Below are 21031 nucleotides of genomic sequence, written 5' to 3'. Positions count from 1 at the left end.
ATGATGATAGATATTTTGGTTTTCTTTTTAATTATATTTATAAATTTTTAGATATTAGTAGTTTTATAATCCAAATTATTAGATTTTTTATTTACCATATAAGACCTTTTAGCTACTATATTTATGGTTAAGGAGGAGTTAGATGAACAAATTGAATGATTTAAATGATGAGACTAAATTCTTAATTTATTTTTATAATTTAAATCATGATCTTATGGCTTCCACACAAAAAAAATATTACTAAACCTTATAATGAATTTTAATAAATTTATTAAAGTAGCCTTAATATTAACAATATAAACTAATAGAATTTAATTATGATAATCCTACATGGCAAAAAATTAAATGTATTAAGTTGCCTTTTAACTATATAGTATAGATTATATAGATTTATAGATGTGGCATTCGTAATGCACGCGTGGCTTTTTCTTCGCCTATGTGGCTTTGTCTACGTGGCCTTTTAAGGTTACCCTTTTAATATAATTTTATAGATTTGATGAATAATTTGATCATTCACACCCAATTCATTCCAGTTGTCATTTAGTAATTGGTCCCCTCCCTTTTCCTTGGTCTTTGTGCAAAAACCAAAGGACAACAAATGACCGAGATGGAGGGAGTAACTTATAAACTTTAATAAGTTTAGAAAAAATACACATAAACTCAAAAACAAATATGGTATCCGATGTATATTCTTTTACTCAGTAATCTTAGGACCCCAAAACCCATTGAGCCAAAAGCTCAATCTAGCTCGTTTGGGCTGTCTTTAGGCCCACATATTATAGCCCATTGAGCCCAAAAGCCTAGTCATCACCGTAAAACCCAGGCGGGTCAAATTTTGACAGATCTAGATGCACGGTTCACCACATTAAACTGGGCCACTGGAGCGACCACATAAGTCGAGATGTCCAACTCCTGAGGCATCAACCAAACCTCAGATAAACTCACTACCACCATCCCCTCCCCCTGAAAGAAGAGAGAGAAAGCTCGAGAGATCAAAAATGGGAAGGAAGAGCTTCAAAGTAGAGTTTGACGAAAGCCCACCAGATGATTTCGACCCGGCAAACCCGTATAAGGATCCGGTAGCAATGCTTGAGATGAGAGAACATCTTGTTAGAGAGAAATGGATCCAAATCGAAAAATGTAAGATCCTGAGAGAACGTGTTAAGTGGTGTTACCGTGTTGAAGGTATTAATCATCTTCAGAAATGCCGTCACCTTGTTAATCAGTATCTTGAATCCACCCGCGGTGTCGGTTGGGGTAAAGATCATCGCCCTCATTCTCTCCATGGTAACCTTACCTTCCTCCCCTTTTGTCGCTTTCGGGTTTCGGGTTTGATTGTTGTATTGGTTGTTATTGTGGAAGTTTCATTTTGGTTAATTTGTTTTTTGGTTTGTTGATTTTTAGGTCCTAAGCCGGAGACTGTTGTTGATGAGGAATGACTTTCTTCTCCGATTATTTCAAGGTACACTAATTGTCTTGTCCACTTAACGTTTACTCCCTCCGTCCCAGACATTTGTTTACCTTTCTTATTCTTTCCGTGGTTGGTATTCTTTGTGACGGGTATTTTAATTAGAGGGGTACACAAATAATTGGGATGGAGAAAAGATTTTGCTTTTCTGACCAAGATTTAATTGATTTTGATGTTATGATATTGGAAATCACAAATAAGGGAAGAGAGTGACCATGATTGTTTGATGTTTCCCTAGAATTTGTGTTATTGTTATGGTCATTTTTCGTTTTGGCTATGGAAATACTTTGATTTTATGGTTAGGAACTAGGAAGTACTTAACTGTTAGTCGGCCTCTTTTCATACACTTCAATTGGTTTTGTTGTGTGGTTACTGTGGTAAAGTTGGAATATCCCCATGTTAGAATGCTTGATATCGAAACTCGAAGCCTGATGAATTGCCTTTCTTTGTCGGTCGTTTGTCTTCATCTTGTTGGCAGCTTTCAAAATAGGCGGAAATATTGTAGGAAGCAAGGCTATATGTGATGGATTAATTCATTTAAGTTGGCTGATGTTTGTTTATTAGTTTTGGATTAATTTTAGTTGGGAGGAGATTGGGATAGGGATCTTTATTTCTATAGACTTGGGCTTCTTGGAGATTCACCATTTTCGGCTTCTATGGATCACATTAAGCTTGACTGTACTGTTATTTGATTGCTTATTGACATAGTTTAGCCAGTCATTACTTTATGAATGTTTGGTCTGCAACTCAACTGTGATTTCATGATTGTTGATTTGTCGTTTTGGCTACACAGTTTAAACAGGCCAGTAGTACTTAATTGTCAGAATGGTTGATATCAAAACTTGAAGCCGGTTATATTGCCTTTGTTTTGTCGGTCGTTTGGTACTTTGGTTTCATCTTGTTGACAGCTTTCGAAATAGGCAGCTATATTTTAGGAAATGAGGCATATATCTGGTGGATTTATTCGTTTAAGTTGGCTGATGTTGGCTCATTAGTTTTGGATTAATTTTAGTTGGGAGGAGATTGGTATTTTTATAGACTTGGGCTTCTTGGAGATTCACCATTTTCGGTTTCTATGGATCACATTAAGCTTGACTGTTCTGTTATTTGATTGCTTATTGACATAGTTTAGCCAGTCATTACTTTATGAATGTCTGTTCTGCAACTCAACTGTGATTTTATGATGGTTGATTGTTTCTTCGGAAGACTTAGGTCGTTCTGCCGGAACTTTTTTGATGGGTGAAACGTTGTAATGCTTTCGATAATGTAACTTCAGTAAAGCATAATAAAGTGCAATAAAGCAATTTCAAGTGGTTTAGCATAAGCCTACATCCACCTTATGTTATAATCTCACAACTCACCAGTCAATTGAATGTTCTCACTCAATAGATGAATTATGAGCCCGTGTACACATCTGACTTAAGTGATCTTAGACGGGAATCTGAAATTCTATACTTGAGTTCCTATAATCCTATCACATGTTCTCTTTCCCTATCTGTCTCCTAGTGATGGTTTGTGTTGGTAGTAGGCAATGCAAGGTTGGTTCGATGGATTAGTATATGCTTCGCTACATAGTTCAATCTTGTATGTATTGTACTATTTGTTGAATGCAATAGAAGCACAGTGCTTCAATTCTACAACTACCTCGAGTTATAAAAGAGAAATGAGATGAAAGGAAAAAAAGAGTTCAAGGCTTATTCAAAGTTAAAAGAAGTATTTGGGACATTGGGTCCTTTAATTTCAGAAATTATAAGGAGGGAAAACAGTACTAATAAACAGGTTATGGGTTTATGAACTCTACTGGATCTTAGATTAGAGATCATCTCACGCAGTAAACTGAACAACTCTCCTGTAAAGGAGAAACTTTACACCAATAGAAATATAGAATGCGCGCCTTGGGCACGCTTCACGCACCTTATGTGCGCCTTTTGGATCCCATGCGTCTCAGACACCTTGAGGTGATTTGGCTGGCGCCTCAGTGCGCCTTGTGCGTAGGCCCTCTTTTTTTAAACTAGGCTAGGAAGTAAGGAAACTAGGAGGCTGAAGTTCTTAGATTGGCATGTAGCACAAAACAGACAGAGGAATATGTCCGTCTTGGAGTGTCCTGCCCGATGCTTCGACACTTCATTTTACACCAAAAAAATTGGAAACTTTGTGGAAAATATCGTATCCGACATGTCCTACATTTGCTGCTGAGTCACAGCAACTTAGGCATCCATAAACATGCCAAAAGATGTCCTGTGTCTTCAATATCTGATGAATTCTGGAAACATTTGGGGGTTACAGAATGCTTACACATTGAAATCTTTTTTTTTTTTTGGTCATTCAGACTTCCAAGATCAAATCTTATATCCAAAGTCCAAACTATGGAAAAGGTTGTTTACTGGATGAACTCTGTATAGCTGTGAACTTTTCTGTTGTCAGCTTTATTATTGTGGTTGTTAATAGTTTAGAGCAACGCGCCTCTAACGCTCTTAAGCCTAAGGTTTAGTGAGAGACTAGATGAAAGGCCTCACTGCAGCTTAAGTGCGATAAGCCGATAGGGTCCAACCCGCGAAGTGCGCTACTCTGCGTCTAGTTTTTTCTTTTTTGCCTTCCCTTTGCAATATTATCCTTAGCTTTCCTTCATTTACATGTTAGCCCTCCTTAAAATCCAAACTTAGGTATGATTGCACAAAATATGTTTAATCTGTATAAAAAAAAATTGCGTGCCTCGTGTATATGAGGCGTGCAACGTTGCTTCATGTCTTGCTCCTAATAGTCATGGGCCTTCATCATCTCGGTGCGTTTCACACCTTTTAATGCTAAAACTTTTGACTTTCTAACTAACATTTAATGCCACCTTTTAATTGCCCTAATGCTAACATTGATGGAGTTTAGTAAGGCGTAACTAACATTGATGGAGTGGCTATCAGTGTGTTATAATTGATGAGATGTAACTTGACATTATGTTGACCTTAGACTTTCTTCATTCGATGAGATGTATAGATCTTATGGAGCCTATATTTTGGTGTTTCCCAGCTTTTGAATCCCCTGGAGTGCAGTATAGTACGTCTTGACATAGAGGCTTTTACTACGTTATGGGTTAGTTGTACATGAATTACTGGGAATCAATGAGGATCATGTTCTCGATAGGAGACAACAATTGCCGAATATTTAGTGTAGTGTCTCGGGGGTGTGCAACGCTGCTGTGTAGTTGTACATAATCCTATCTGATCATGCTGTCAAATTGTTGTGTTTGTTCTCATTTTTGTGGCCTTAATGACGGAACTCAGTATCGAGGTTTTGAAAAGAGGTTCTCTGAATCTCGACTCTCTGAAAGATGTTATCAATTGCACTAATAAGAGCATTTACATATAATCCTTCACTTTCATTTGAGCTTTAAACTTGCATTGTTTTTTGCTGCAGGTTTACCTACTATGGAACCATGTTCGTGATGCAAGCATAATACTACTGGCCTGTTTAAACTGTGTCAAGACATTTCTGATTTTTTTTTTCCTAAATGTTTTGCTTGCTAAATCTTGTATCGATCTTGATGAAATTTGCATCCTGAATAAAATTTGTTTTCCAGAAAATTAAACTGAGAAGGATGTTTTTTGTGTTTTTGAGAATATATGCTACTTCGTTATAACATAGCTTAATTTTCCGAACAGTCTCTCCTTGGTTTACCATAAACTTGGTTTCTGGAGAACTCACTTTTACAATATTTTTCAGCTGACTAATTTCAGCTTCAATTGAAACAATACATTGAAGCTAAATAGCGCAAATAACTCCGATGAAAGAGTTGTAAGGAGAACCCTAGCCACATTTCCCTTGCACCCCGGCCCTTCACTCTCTGTGACTCAGCCTCCGAAATTCTGTATCAAAACGACTCTGCATGAATGCATTGTTGACGTTCCTTGTGATTGTGAGTGCTCTAGTAACGTTGAAAGTATTTTTCACGAGGTAAAAATGACCATTTCTGACGGAGAAGAAAAAGAGACAAAAATGAAAACCAAATCTTCAGTGAAAGTAGAAAACTGCCAACAGAAAAAGCATGAATGTTTTAAAGAAGGCAAAGTTCTTCGGCGATCCAGTAATGTTAAAGAAAACAGCTCTACATCAACGAGTTTATACAACATAGCCTTAGTCCTAACTCCCAGTCCCAACATCATTTGGGACCTGCTAGATTGTTGATTTTATCTGTGCTAATAATCTCGAGTAAAATAGTAATTCGCTTGCACTTTAGGTCAGGCTGTAAAAAAAATTGACAAAATCGGAAGACAAAATAATGAACTGAGTAACTGATATTTGTTTCTTGGTTCTCTACTTTCTTGAAGGAGTATGTTTGTGCTGAAGCCTAAAACCCTGTAAAAAGAAGTTATAGCAGGAAGAGATGTTAGGCCACAACAAGGTATAATTTCCGACCTGCAATGTTTACAGAAATTAAAACAAGAGCAGCAAAAGAAACAAAGTAAATGAAAGGTCGGAGCTCCCTTCAGTCCAATGAGTGGGCGAAGAAAGCGAAAGAGTTGCTCCCACATCATGCATTTGGCTATGGACTTGCTTCTTCTGTATTCTTCTCGTCAGTAATTCCAATAAAACGCAAGTCAATAGCCAAAAATGCATGATATGGCAGCTCTTTACCACTTCTCAGACCTCAGCATTGGACTGCAAGGGAGCTCCATTTCCGCTCACTTTCTTTTTTCGAGACAATAAAATAATTAGTCTCTACTAAATAAGCTTCTATATAAATTCCCCCAAAAAATGGATGGGCAGTCTCTACATAATGAGCGTTTTGTGCATGAGCTCCTTATATATAGCCTAGATGAGCAGGGAGATCATATTGTACTACGTATCATTTAGATGTGACAACTTTCCTTTTATTAATGATTTCTTTTAATATATGTTTCATTGCATGATCATTTGGATTTGTTTCAAATCTTTGCCTAAAGATTTGCCCTCAGAAACATCATCTCTTGCAATTGAAAGATACATGTATATTGCTACACTTCTATGTTTGGGAGGTTTATTACTTTATTGTTCTGGCCAAGAGATTTGATACATATGGATGCAAATGTGCCATGGTGGTCATAATCTCATAATGATGCTTTTTTTCAATGTTATTATAATCAAAGGAGAGATGTTATACATCGTCGACAGATTACTTTCGGCTTTTTCTATAGCTTTATTTAACTCATTTTTACATTTTGTTCGGAGATTATAGCAAAAACGAAACTAAGATGACATATTTGACGACGAAACTAACAATATCAAGTCCAGATTACGTAATCAACGACAAAATTAATCTGTTATCGATACACAATCTTCCAAATATAAGTTTAATTAAAACAAATCAAACAACAAATTCGACAAATCTTCACACACAACAAACATAATACTCCCTCTTATTCACCATTTTCTTCTCTATTTCCTTCTTCGGATTATTCAGGTTTTCTTCCCTATTTCCTTTTTTGGGTTGATTTGTGTGGTCCAAATTAAATTACATGTGGGGTAGTGTGTTTTGTGTGGTCCAAAATCACTTTCTTATTTCTTGTGCAAAAGGAAAGTGGAAGAATATAGTGAATAGGAGGGAGTACTATTATAATTAATTAGAAAAAGAAATCGAAACCCTTAAATGTAAACGATCTAGCTAGGGTCACAACTAGGTGAATATGCAGATCACCCACGATAATAAGTGGGTCCGATCATGGATGATCGACGACTACACCATTAATTATGTGTAACATTTTTATTGATGTAAAGGGACACACCTTTTGCAGTTGAGTGTCTGTATTAATAGGTAGGAACCTTTAGAACACAAAACCATGCCACTGACAGTGACATTTTTACTTTAAAAATATGCCCTTGACAGTGGCATGTTTGTTCAGCGCCAATGAATAGGAATAACTGCTATTGACTTGTAGAACACAGACATGCCATTGTTAGTGGCGTGTTTTTTAGAGACACATCATCAGTAGCGATATATACGAGTAAGTCTAGAAACTAAAATGTCAAATAATTGAAATACCTAAAATATTACATTAACTTGTTTAAATTTTCTTCTTTCCTTTTAGACGAGATCACAATCGCTTTCCCCCCTGAAAGATTCGGGGTACTTTGTTAATTGATGGGTGACATAATGGTAGAGCGTCGAATGCTTCAGGTGAACTCTTGTAAGTTAGTATTATCATCCACGACAATTGAATCGAGCGACTGATCACTCCTTGTTGAACCTTCCTCCCTTTGTTCTTGGATTGGGTAGATGAAGAAGAGACGATTGAGAGGAGTAATCTCAGATGTTGCCCATATTGGTGATGGCGAAGCGAATTGAACTGAAAGACACCTTAGGGAACATGATAAGAAGCTCCTTATAACATGTTTTAAGGATATTTGCAAATCCATGATTCTTAAACACTAAGTAATACAATACTCCGTATCACATATAACAATCTATCAAAAATGCGTAATTATAATAGACGCAAGTGTAGTAAGTAAACTTAGAAGAATATTGAACCGTTAAATACCCCCTCATTTACAGCATTAGTTTCAAGAAATACGTACTAATCGACCAACATCATTTAGCCTTATTCGAATACTTAATATAGATAAGATAATTATGGCTAGTTGAAATTACAACAATTAACTCAAGCACACATTTCGATTTTTCTTTTACTGAGCCGCGTCTTATCCTTCGGGAGGACATTTTTGGAGTTAGCTATTCCCCGTGTAATAGCTAATACTCCCTCCATTCAACTCCATTTTACAACTTTTTATTTTGCGCACTATTCACAAGCGGACATTCAACTTCAATTTTCTCTCGATACATAAGTGAAAATATATTCATGTGGGATCTTATTTGATTCGTCTTTAAGAGTACATTAAAAATATTTAACTTTTGTAATTTTTGCAAATACGCAACTAATGATATTTATCGTGTAAAAGTTGCGTTGGCAAACGTGATAAAAGAAAGTTGTAAAGTGGAGTTGAATGGAGGGAGTAGTTAATTTTTGGGGCTCTACCCCCATTCAAAAAAAAAAAAAAAAAAAAAAAAAAAAAAAAAAAAAAAGCATTTAAATGACAAAAACTAGTTGTAATAGTCCAAGTCTCCAACCCTTCTTCATCCCAATAACTCATAATGTTGATTGTTGATTATTGAATATGAAAATAGTACTTGTATACTTGTTATTTCAACAATTTCCATTAGAGAAAGAAAATTGACGTATGCGCTTGCGAAAAAAGATGATTATTTCAAATATGTTTTTATTTTCACATTCAACAACAAAGTCGTTGTAGTATAGTGGTAAGTATTCCCGCCTGTCACGCGGGTGACCCGGGTTCGATCCCCGGCAACGGCGATTATTTTTTTTTTTTCCCCCTTTTTGGTTCTTCCCCAAGTTTCCAACAATCAAATTAAATCTGCGTGGTGTGCCCTAAATTAAACCCCCCAAAATTCCCAAAACAAAACAAAGAAAGGGATAACTTATAAATAGAGGATGAAGTTATGCACTCTCTCAAATTCCTTCCCAATTTCCTCCTATTATCGCACCACAACCTTCTATTCTTCTACAATTATCCCCAAAACTCTTCAATTTTCCAATAATAATTCTAGAATGACTAATATTGCTTGTATTTCTTCCTCCGTTACGCCGCCGAACGACGATACGGCGTCGTCTGATGCTATCCTTCAGCCAAAGCCTAAACCCTGGTTGATTGTTGGCCTTGGCAATCCTGGTAAAATGTTCGCTGCTACTCGCCACAATGTATGTTTCCTTCTTTTATTCGAGTATTTTATTCGTCTCAATTATTTGTTTATCTTTTATTAAAATACCGCTCACATAGAATGTTTTTAATTGAACTTATTAATCTCTCTTTCTATTGAGATTTTTTGTGTATTATCTATCATGAATTGTTGTGAATATAAGTCACTGGAATTGGAATTGGAATTGGAATGACTTGAGAAATTAGTCATGAAAGAATTGGAATTTTCTCGGCCGTCTCTGTGAGGAATATTTTAATCAATGGTAAACAAATGATTGAGACGGAGGGAGGAAGTTTTTGAAGACGGACATATGGTGAAATTCTTGTGGTAGAGGCCGTAGAGCAATGTTTAGGCGAATAATAGCAAAAGTTTGATGACAAGGGTATAGATTCTTCTGCAATAGACGAAACAATAAAAGAGTAATGATAAGGGTATAAATTCTTCCACCGTTGTTGCCCGCACAAATGAAAGCTGGAATAATTCTCTTTTTACTAGCAAAAGCGATAAAATAAAAAATAGAATCAAACGCGGTGGCCAGTTGCCACCCTTAGTCTTTTGGAGCAAGGAATAAGGAATAATTCGCTTTTTAGTAGCAAAAGTAGGCCATAGAGCAATACAAGTAGTCGAATTTGGGAGTTGAAAGAAGGAACATTATCAAAATGTCACCTCCGTTGCCACTTATAGCATTTTTTGGTATTCTAATGTTTTATCTCTACTTATCGTCTTACTTTACCCTCAAACATGAGTATCGTCGTACTTTGTTCAATTTGAAGCTTGTTCTACTCGTTCTTCCTGCCTTACTCATCTTCATCATACGTCAAAATCATTCATCTGGCCGCTGGTACATCTTTCGACTCCCACGCCCTGACCATGACTCGTTCTACCGAGCTGGGGGATCACCTTGGGGTGTTGCCCTTATTTTGGTGTTGCTATTCCTCATGATTACTTACCACTCTTCTCTTGGTTCTCTCTGGTTTCGCCCTCTTTGGTATTCCCACTACTACTAATTATTCTACCAGAACGTTCCTTTGGTGCGGATTATGCCAGTTAGCTTAGCCATTTTACAGGGGATGGTACCATGATCATGGTCTAAAACTGTCAACATAAAAACTGCTGGCTCCTGGTGGTTATTATGTATTGATCTCTAGTTTTTTTTTCTTATAATGTCAACTTCTTCCTTGTACGGAGTATTCAAAGGAGATTAGCTTTGTTTTCTTGTACAGTTATAAATTTTGGTTCTTATGTTTCATTTTCCTTTAACTTGCGCTTTCACTTTCCATGTCTCGTAGAAATGTATGGTTAAATATTCTCTCTTTTGTTTCCCTTCCCATTTTATTTTCCCACTAAATAGTAAAAATACAAATGATAGCATTATCCCCCGGCTCCATTGCTTCCAGTAACATACCTACAACCACCATCTTGATTACACAAGACTTGGTATTGCACCATGCCTTGCCGCCACCGAGGTCATGTCTTGCGTGTTGATTAGAAGTTAGTGATGGAGAAAGTTGGTGTCAAAGGGGTTTGGAAGGGGTAGTGATTTTGATTGATGGTCGAAACAAGAAAAAAAAAGTAGAAAAAATACAGGACTTACGTGGTCTAACCCTAAACTCAAGGTTTACGTTTATTCCTAAATTCTGCTCCATTCATTTATTGCCAGAGGCCCAGAACGTTTGCTCAAAATATGTGACGAGAATTTCGTCCAAGCGTATAAAAATGATATAAATGGCTAGTAACTCTATTAATTTTGTTATTCGAAGTACAAGCACTATATAACAATCAAAATCACCTTCACTAGTAAACATACCTAACAGCACAAATTTAACTGCACATTAAGGACCCAAACTCATTGTAGATGTTATTATTTGTATTACCTTTTAGGTCGGCTTTGAGATGGTGGATGCCATAGCTGAGGCGGAAGGGATATCTATGAACAGCGTTTCTTTCAGAGCTTTGTTTGGGAAAGGTATGGCTGGTGGTTGATTCTATTATACCTTTGTTTTGTTTTTTTGACAACAGTATATACCTTAGTTAACAATGTAGATTTGGATGATATTTCATATCCTGTAGTGGTCAGTGTGAATTGCTTAAAACTACTTAATTATTATCAATCAGTGAGTTGGAGCTGGCAAAGTATAGAGAGAGCCTTGGGGGAAAGGAGGGAGGTGATTTCTTTGTTTGGTTAGCAAAATGAATGTGGAGGCCATAGGGATTTGAATGGGAGAGAAAATGAATCCCCCCGTTTCCCTCATAAAGGCAAATACGTGAGTATGGATGGAAAACTCATCCCCCTTTCCCTCCTTTTTTCCTATCCAAAGATTCCAAACACACCCTAATCTTAGTTAACAATAATAGTATGTGAATCTCTATTAACTTATATTGTTGAAAGTTGAGAGACGTGAGTTGATCAGCAAGGTAATCAAGTATTCCTGAGGTAGAATTCTGAATGTTTGTAGAACAAAAACTTATGGGAACCTACAAAAAGTTGCTGTTAATCTCTTTGTCAGTCTCATTTGTCAGGTCGAGTCCCGCACTAATAATTATGTAGGCTCAGTTGGGAAGATTTTTTATTACTACCTTAGATGTCAGTTGGTTCTTCTATCTTGTTTAGCTAAGTATCTAGTTGGGCAAAAGTTAATTTGATGCGGAATTTGAAATACATAGAGCAATAAAACTTCTAGAGCCTCCAATTTGGCGCTGTTAATCAATTCATTAGTATTCACCTTTCAGGTGACCCTCAGTAGTTAAAAGCTTTTTTTTTATAATTAGCTTATTGTTTTTATTTATATATTTCAGGCTTAGGCTTCTGTTAGATAGTGCGTAGTTTATTCATTCATTCTTCTTTACTATATATGTGTATATGTGTATTTGTGGTTTGCATTACTGGATTTAGTGTTTTAGGAATGCTGGAACTTGGTTTTCAGTCCAGCATTTGAAGTGAATTAATTTTTTCGACCAATTACTTCAGGTTATATTGGTAAAGTTCCAGTTATGCTTTCCAAGCCTCAAACGTTTATGAATCTCAGTGGTGAGTCTGTAAGTACCTACATTTTGAAGATTATTTACTATGCCCAACATGACAATTCTTTTGTTTTTTCATTCCCACCTGGTGCTCAGTTCTAATGATATCTTCTCCTATAGGTTGGTCCTATGGTTTCATATTACAAGATCCCGTTAAAGCAAGTACTATTGGTAATATATCAGTCATCTACTGTCTTAAGTCATTATTTTATTAAACTTCAAACAACCAATGAAACAACTTTTTGACCTGCAGATATATGATGACTTAGATCTGCCGTTTGGAAAATTGCGGCTTCTGCCAAAGGGTGGACATGGAGGACAGAATGGGTATTTGAATTTGGTGAAACTTGAAAGCAATTATATGTTTAATGTGTTCCGCTCATGCTTTTAAATCCCCGAACTTGTGAAAGCAATTTTGTGAAAATTGCGGCTCATGCTTTAAAAGCAATTATAGTGGTTTCTTACATGTGATTGTTGGCTAAAGAACTACAGTATAATGTTTCCTTCACCTTACGAGAAGTGAAAATTTAAATTTCTCAAATGCAAAAAAATGCCAGATATGAAGTAATATATTCCTATTCAAATCACATTTTTATTTCATCAGAACAAAAGAAGAAAGAAATTCTCGGCTGAACGGTGTATTTATGTTGTTGTTGTTGTAATACTGCTCTGTTTCTTCGTCCTTAAGTATGGGAGGGAATCGGGAAGGCATTTTTTGTCCTTATTAGTCTTTTTTTATTGCCTATTTAGGATGAGGAGTGTCATTAATCATTTCAAAGGAATCAGTGATTTTCCACGCTTAAGGATAGGTAAGCAATAATCATAGAGGTTTTTCTTGGCATATTAAAATTTAAAATGGATGCTCCTCGTCTTATAAGTAATTTTTTTGTGTGTGTGTGTCTGATTTTTTTTTTAGGAATTGGACGGCCGCCCGGAAAGATGGATCCTGCCAGCTATGTTCTTCGCGCATTTAATAAACAAGAGAGACAAGAGGTAAGAAGTTTTCCATTTGTTTTCGCACGTAAGATGGGCGATCTTACTCATAAATTTAACTCCGCCGCCCTGTTTTCCTGTTCTTAATTTGGTTTAGTATTTTCGTATGTGGTGGCATCGAGTAACCTCTGTTAGGCTACGATACTCGGCAATATCTCTAAATCTTAAACTCGACACGATTTTCCTTTTTTTTTTTTTTTTTTTCCTGAATTTGGTATAGTATTTCCTTTTGGTTGTGGCATTCAGCAACCTCCGGTAGGCTATATGATATTCGGCCATTTCTCTAAATCTACCAGTATATATCGTGAGGTAGGGACTTTAGTTTGCGATATCTTTCATCTATTCCCGAGATGATATTCCTGTTCGCAGTAAAGGTCATCAACTTATGCAATAGTAGAGTACCAAATCTTAGCGTAAATCACGGTGGTTTATTTGAGGACAAATTTATTTCGCTGATGTGTAATTGATTACGATTACTAATTACAAGTTACCAGTCTTACCACCACTATATTTTCAATTGAGTGATTACTCGATAGGTACTCCTATGTTACTTCGAAACTTCCCTTCAGCAGAGTGTCGTGACATTTTATGTGAAATCCATAAAACATTTTGTCAAATAGCCTTGTGCGACACTTGATGAGTTGATACTGTAATTGCATCCGGCACTTGCTGCAAAATTGGAATAAGACGTTAGAATAGAAGTCCCAAACTTTCTTGAATGAACTCATTGCTTAGAAGACTTTACGGAAAAAAAATGAAGACTTTTCAAAAAAAAAATCATTTTTTATGAAAGGGGTGTGCATGTGCAGAGTAATGGATGATCACGAGTCTTCACTCTTTGTCGTTGTCGTCGTCGTTATCCTGCATTGAGTGTTTTTTGTACTGTGTAACAAGAAGATGTGAAATTATGGATTATGATAGACTGATGGTGAATGTTTATTTGCTGGCAATCTGCAGTTGGATTTCGCGATGCAAAAAGGAGTGGAAGCAGTTCGCAAACTTGTGCTTGAAGGGTTTGACAAAAGTGCGTCGTTTGTGAACAGTCCCAAGCCTTTGGAACGATTAAGTTGATGACAAATGCTTTCGAACTCAAAAGTTAACCTCTAAACACAGGTGATGCTTATTTATTTCGACTGCGTTGTTAGTGGCTTATTGCCCTTCTCGAGTTGCAGTTGCAAAATGAAGGTATTCTCATGGAATCTCTAAATGAAGATAAATCACATGTTGATAAACAGCGAGTTGTTTTTTGTAGGCTGCCCCAAATCCTACCGTAAATTTGTTACTGGGCTTAAGAGCCGAGAGTAGCGATAAATACATAAAGACGCTCATAACTATTCCATTTAATTCACATACTATTAATTCTACCGAATCAGGAATTGTTGTGTAAAATCCCTTATAATGTGAAGAGGGTCATTATATTTATAAGCACTCGTTTATTAGCAATTTCTTTCTCTAAATACGGCTTGAAAATAAACAAATTATCAAAATGATATGGATTTGTAGCTAATTATCATCACAAATGGGTATACGTAGGGTGGTTTTTTTTTTTTTTCCTTTTTCGACTTCGGCTGAAAACCGACAGTAGGAGATTATACATTTGATGTACTGCCTTCAATTTTATAGTTTCTGAGCATTATAATTTTTGAGTTTTGTTTTAAAGTTTCTGAGTTTATTCACTTAAACATTAAGCTCTAAAAAATTACAATAAAACTTAAAAACATTACATATATAAGTTTAGTTAAATTTTAGTTTTGATGGAAAAATATTAAAATCTAACTTATAAACTTTAATATGCTAAAAAAAAATACACATGCTCAAAAACAAATAAAGTTTGAGGTAATAAGCTCAAAAAAAATACATATATACTCAAAAACCAAAAAAGTTGGAGGTAATACATTCGATATATGTTCCTTTTTTTCTCGAAAACCGATTAATTGCTCAGCAACTTTGGTCTGAAGTAAGGACAGCTAAATAGTATGAGACTGTTTAATTCAATAATTTACGTTACAATTAGCAACTAAAATAGGTACAGTAGAAAATAATATTTGACCATCTTATGTTTAAGACAGATATTTTCGTCTTAAATTAGAATTTGTGATAATGAAATTTGTCGTAATTTGCTGGTACTATTTCCTTTTGCCAATCTATTTGTACACAGTATAAATCCACGTGGTTCGCTGAGATCATCCTCAAAATGATGATAGCCTATACGACGTATATAAAATCATAATCATAAAACAGTAGTTATTTAACGAGAAGTCTCACGGCCGACATAGTTTGAAGCCATAACTTAATCCTTTGGTTTCACTTTATTAGCATGAAATGAATACTACTTCTGGTTTGTGCCTTGATTCTGTATTAGGTTATATAATCTCTCTAAGCCTCTACCTAGCAGTTATGCTTATTATATTGTCTGAATCTATAATTTGAAAACTTTTCGCATATTAATAAAACTCTCTCCCTTCTGCCCTGTGGACGTAGCTAACACACCGTTAGTAAACCACGTAAATTTGTGCGCTTGTCTTTTATTATTCTTTATTTGTTTTTTCTTGCTTCTGTTATAACACTTAAAAAAATAAATCATATTATCGTATAAAACACTCTCATTTTATAATTTGTGATTATTATTTTTTTGGTACAAATAATTTGTGGTTATAAAATGGAACATTGAAGTTGTGGTGTTGAGTGACCCTACTCTTTTAATAAACCAAATGGGTTCGGTGTGGTGATTACTCACCTCATTCTTTAATCATGAGGTCATGGGTTCGATCCTTATCCATGAAAATGAACCATTCTTTGCCCAGCTATTTACCTCTCCGTGAGAACACCTGTAACGGAAGAATTATACACTGTTATCGATAGTGAACACCCCGATTTACACCCAAAAAAATTGTTCATATCCTAGATGTTTGGTAATTGATGTCATTGATGGGATAAAACCCATGAAGTCCATTAAATTCAAAGAGGTCAAGTACTGTCAGTTGTCCTCCATCGTTTCAATTTTCAATTGTCCTCAAGCAGGGTTTGTACTCTTGTATAAAATTCTTCACAAATTCTTGTTTCAGACGGACATTTTTGGTCTTATTTGTCAGACGGATAAAATATTGCCAATTTTTAAGAAAATGTAACCAATTAATTCACAAAATATTATGACTAAAGATGTCATTTTTTACCCTGAAAATGATGTGAACAATAATGGTAACATGTTATCAAAATATAACAACATTTTATTGTAAAATGATGACATGCTATCCGTCTTATTTCAGACCAAAAACAATGGTCTTAAGAAAAACGGACCGAAAGTTTCTATGGTTGCTCACTTGCTCTCATGTAATATTTGTAAACTGTGCACTTTGTGTTATTTGAAGAGGTTATATAAACCTTTTTCAGATGCTTTAGTTTAGTGTTTAAGATGAATGTATATTAGACATTAGGTGTTAGATTTGTATTCCTCTCTTTCCAATATTGTAATGTCATTGGCCGACTTAACACGCGCGAAAAAATTAACACAAACAAACATCACGCATTCACGCACCTATTATACTTTTTTAAAAAGAGTGCTCCTAAATGAGGCCTCTACTTATACTTACTTTTAAGTAGAAACTACCTTACAATTCAAGAGTGAATCTGCTTCAATCTCAGCCTCAGACTTAGGATCTTAATTTAGTTGTCGTTCGAACAGTCGCACAGGAGGGCTACTCGCCTCGAGCCTCCTTTTCGCTGCCTTACTCATAGAAGCCCCCGGGTTGACCCCGAAGGCCGGCCGATCTGAGGTTCTATTCGAACGTATGTGTAGGATGGCGCTAGATCAAAAAGAAAAGAAGAACTATTACCGTTCATAGAATATACATCTGAGGCAGTACCTCTTATTGTTTATTTTCTGAGTTTTATTTTAAAGTTTTTGAGTTCTGCTTTAGTATAAAGTTTTTGAGCACATTTACTAAAACATTACACTAAAAAAATAAAATATTGCTCAAAAGTTATATTTATAAATGGTAATATGCCCAGAAAAAATGTGTATATGCTCAAAAACTACAAAGTCTAAGGTACTACTTCAGATACGTAATTCTTTTTCTCCACCTATTACTATATGCGAAATCCGAGTTTGCCACCCCGACCCGCATATCTAGGTGGTTGACTGGTGAGAACTAAGAACAACATAACACCTTTTTTTTTATTACAATTAGTCTCATTATAAATGGATATATCCGTCTAAGAATGTAGACGGGTCAAATATGTTATCATTTTCACAATAAGACAAACATCATCATCCCACTTATTGTTTGTCTTATTATGAGAGTGATGATATATTTTACTCGTCTACAATTTTAAACAGATAGTGTCCTATAAAAATTTGTGTTTTTGATTAAGCATCAAAATCAAATGTAACCTTTTCTTTTTAAACTACGTCACATGCAACTATGCAACCTTTATCCCTCCATGTTTTATACGAAGTATTGCTTAATCAAAGGCATACAATAAGTATTCCTTAAAATGGATATATATTCGTTTAAACAATTAAATGGGTCAAGTAATATCCCACTTATGTATATAAGATAAATCTATTATTGTTCTCTATGGATTCTGCTTTCGTTTTTATTCTAATTATTTCACCCATCTTAAACTTAAGACGAATAATATCGTCTTAAATGAGAATATGTGAACGTTATTAAGCTCGGTAGGAGTATATATCTAAGTTTTTTATATATGAACAACTCGTTTCTAAACCGTGCAAAACAATATTATCGCACTGCCTCGTATCAAAGGACTATAACTTCATGAGAGATTAGAAAGAAGAGCATCCATATTCGCAAGTAAAGAGCGATTTTAATACTGACGAAATTCAAATCCACGACTATCACCTGTCATTACTCTATCGACTAATTTAATTAAGGGTTATTCTACGTAGTAACCCTGTGTTTTTCTGAATTCTAGCTGGTAACCCTTCGTTTTTCAACTACCCACATGGTAACCCTGAACTTATGAAAAAAGGTTCTCCATGACCCTCAACTTTTATTCCGTTAAAAAACTCCGTTAGTTTGAATGTTTATCGAGACTTGAGCTTGTCTTTTACACTTCAAATGCTTAAATGACCAAGTAACTATGGTTTTCTCAACTCAATTAAAATAAATAAACCACGAATTTTGCTAACAAATAATTATATTATAAGTGTGTTAAGAGTATAATTCATAACATTTTTATTATCATTCTTATTATTATCATCATTTTTATTGCTTAACAAAGAATATTAAAGTAGTAAATATATTGAAATACATCTTACTTTTGTTTTTGTTATAAATTATATTAGATTATAATTGATATTATATTATTATTATTTTTATAAAAAAAACAAAGGTAAGTTGTGGATCGGTATTTTTACTACTTTAATATTCTTTGTTAAACAATAAAAATGATGATAATAATAATAATGATAATAAAAAGGTTATGAATTATACTCTTAAGTCTTACCACACCTAGAATATAATTATTTGTTAGGAAAATTTGGGGTATATTTATTTAATTGAGTTGAGAAGACCATAGTTAGTTGGCCATTTAAGCATTTGAACTCTAAAAAACAAGCCCAGGTCCCAATAAACATGCAAACTAACTGTAATACTCCGTATTTTATATCGTTAATTGAGTCGAGTTAATTGTTTAGTTATATTGTTATCGTACGATCAAGTTAGCGTAAACTTGTCAAGACGGGTTAATTGAGCGAATCACGTAACCTAATTCCTTTTCTACACTTACCCATTTACCCATTGACCTCCCGTTGACCCTAGCCCATTTACCACGTTGACCCTAGCCCATTTACCCATGACCCAATTAAACATTTAACCTAATTCTACCCTAACCCTACAAAACCCCATTCCCCTCACACGCCTACCCCATTTCAATGACATTTCCCCATCAAACACACAGATCGAGAGAGGAAGAGTGGGTGCGAGTATTGTCGGAGCGAAGCAAGGAGGGTCCTAGGGTGGTTGTCGACGTCCACGATTAGCCGTGGTGGTCATTTAGGTGGCGGGAAAAGGTATGGGTGCAACTCCTTCTTTTATTTTCGTTTTCTGTCAGGTTTTTGTTGGTGTTGTCGTGACTCAGGGAAGGGGTGTGGGTGTCTGGTGTCGGGGATATGGTACTGGGTGGTTTGGGTCGTCCCTTTTGGTGGCGTTTAGGGAGGTTGTTGGCGGCAGAATTGGCGGCGAAAGGGGTTGTTGACGGGGGTAGATCACACGGGTGCTTTGCAGGGGGTTTCGAGGCGGGTTTTAGATGCTTAGGTTGGGGTGACACCACCGTGGACTCGGGGAGGTCGAAATGGTGGTGTCACGGTGTCCTGGTGCGTGGGGCGACGGCGTCCCGGTATCGTGGTGGTTTGGGCGAGGTAGGGATTGGGCTGCGGTGGTCGTGTGTCGAGGAAGGGGGTGTTTGGTGAGGCACGGTGGTGAACCAAGCCAAATGACGGCTCTGGTTCGACTCACCGGCGGCGATCGACAGTGGGGTCGGGCCGTTGGTGGTGGGGGGTCGAAGAGGGGAGCAAGCCAGGTGGTGTTCGTGGTGGTTTAGGGTGGCGCGTGAGGGTTGTGAGGGAGTGCGAAGGTGCGGGTTGTAAAGGCGGGTTTGGTAGTGTTAGCGAGTATTGTTTTTAATTCCTTTAAATGTAAAAACTTGTTTTTATCATTTAATATATCGTACCCTTGTTTAGCTAATTAATTCCCGAGTTATTTAAATGTTTAGAGACGGGTTGAGTCGGGTTGGTAAAATAGAAAATCTAGATCGGAAAGTTTCCATTTAAGGAAACTTTCCATTTTAAGAAGTTCTAATTTTAGTAACTTTCTATTTTGGGAAGGGAATGGTTTAAGTAATTGTTTATTATTTATTGTCTTTCGTAGGGCGAATTTGTTGTGGAATATTACTAAGCACCCGACTTTTGACCGCAATACGAGGTAGGGGAATACGCTGATTGAATTTTATGATTATAAAGAGTGACATGTTTGGAATTATATGACATACCTGACTACCTTATTTATTCTGTTGAGCATTTTGCTTCATATATTTCATACATTGCATTTGCATTGGAGTTGGAGTTGGAGGAGATGAGTTTGTTGTGATTAAGGCCCGGGCGGGTTCTCGCAGACTTGCCCTGGTGTCCTCCGTCATGCGAAGGCGGATCGACTACGGTCGATATATATAGTCTACCGGGGATCGGTATGGCTGGGCGTGCGAGGGATGTGTGTGATGGAGTTGATTGGAGGAGCATAGCATTGCATTCTTTATTATATCGTATTACCTACTCAACCTCGCGGTTGACCACCGTGTATTCGTGTATGCCCGTGATGATCCTTTAATGGGAGCAGATTGACAGGTTGTTGAGACATTGGGAGCCGGCGGGAGAGAGCATGGATCACCTGACTTAGAGCTAGCTCACCTTTATTTTGTTTAGTTGTCAGACTTTATTTTTTTAAGACATGTGTTATTTCCGTTGTAAACATTATAACCTTTTTAATTTAAAGATCTTGTTATCTTTCCCTTTGTTATCTACTTGCCTCGGATTTCGAGATGGTAACACCCTTCTTTATCCGAGGAGTCCTGGTTCGGCCCTTAAATAAATGGGGTGTTACAAAGTGGTATCGAGCGAACGATCTACGTGCCTAAACCAATGAATCCAATGAATATAGGAAGAGTCTAAATAAAATGAACCCCGGGACAAAACTGTCAGGAGCACACTAAAGGTAAGGGATGAGTTAGGGGCCCCCTCACACCGAACCATTGGCCCTCTCGCTTTGACCGGGAACCCCGAGTGCATATGA

General features: G+C 36.3%; 2 protein-coding genes and 1 non-coding gene across 3 annotated transcripts; all 3 read left to right on the top strand.

The window, feature by feature from the left end:
- Positions 1 to 912: 912 nt before the first annotated feature.
- LOC141652861 (NADH dehydrogenase [ubiquinone] 1 beta subcomplex subunit 10-B-like) lies at positions 913 to 5049 on the top strand. The gene is made up of 3 exons (XM_074460468.1): positions 913 to 1287; positions 1405 to 1462; positions 4877 to 5049. The coding sequence occupies exons 1-2, from the start codon at positions 999 to 1001 to the stop codon at positions 1437 to 1439; spliced, it is 324 nt and encodes a 107-aa protein (XP_074316569.1). The 5' UTR covers positions 913 to 998; the 3' UTR covers positions 1440 to 1462; positions 4877 to 5049.
- Positions 5050 to 8733: 3684 nt separating this feature from the next.
- Positions 8734 to 8805, top strand: TRNAD-GUC (transfer RNA aspartic acid (anticodon GUC)). Its single transcript has one exon. It is a non-coding gene; the product is annotated as a tRNA-Asp (tRNA).
- Positions 8806 to 8856: 51 nt separating this feature from the next.
- Positions 8857 to 14680, top strand: LOC141652860 (peptidyl-tRNA hydrolase, mitochondrial-like). Its single transcript, XM_074460467.1, has 8 exons — positions 8857 to 9210; positions 11091 to 11175; positions 12178 to 12245; positions 12351 to 12401; positions 12484 to 12557; positions 12981 to 13039; positions 13147 to 13223; positions 14181 to 14680. Exons 1-8 carry the CDS (start codon positions 8944 to 8946, stop codon positions 14292 to 14294), a joined length of 795 nt encoding a protein of 264 aa, XP_074316568.1. The 5' UTR covers positions 8857 to 8943; the 3' UTR covers positions 14295 to 14680.
- The last annotated feature ends 6351 nt before the right edge of the window (positions 14681 to 21031 follow it).

The sequence above is a fragment of the Silene latifolia genome, chromosome 4 (genome assembly GCF_048544455.1).
Source record: "Silene latifolia isolate original U9 population chromosome 4, ASM4854445v1, whole genome shotgun sequence".
In the NCBI taxonomy this organism is placed as follows: Eukaryota; Viridiplantae; Streptophyta; class Magnoliopsida; order Caryophyllales; family Caryophyllaceae; genus Silene; species Silene latifolia.
This window is presented reverse-complemented; position numbering and strand designations above follow the sequence as displayed.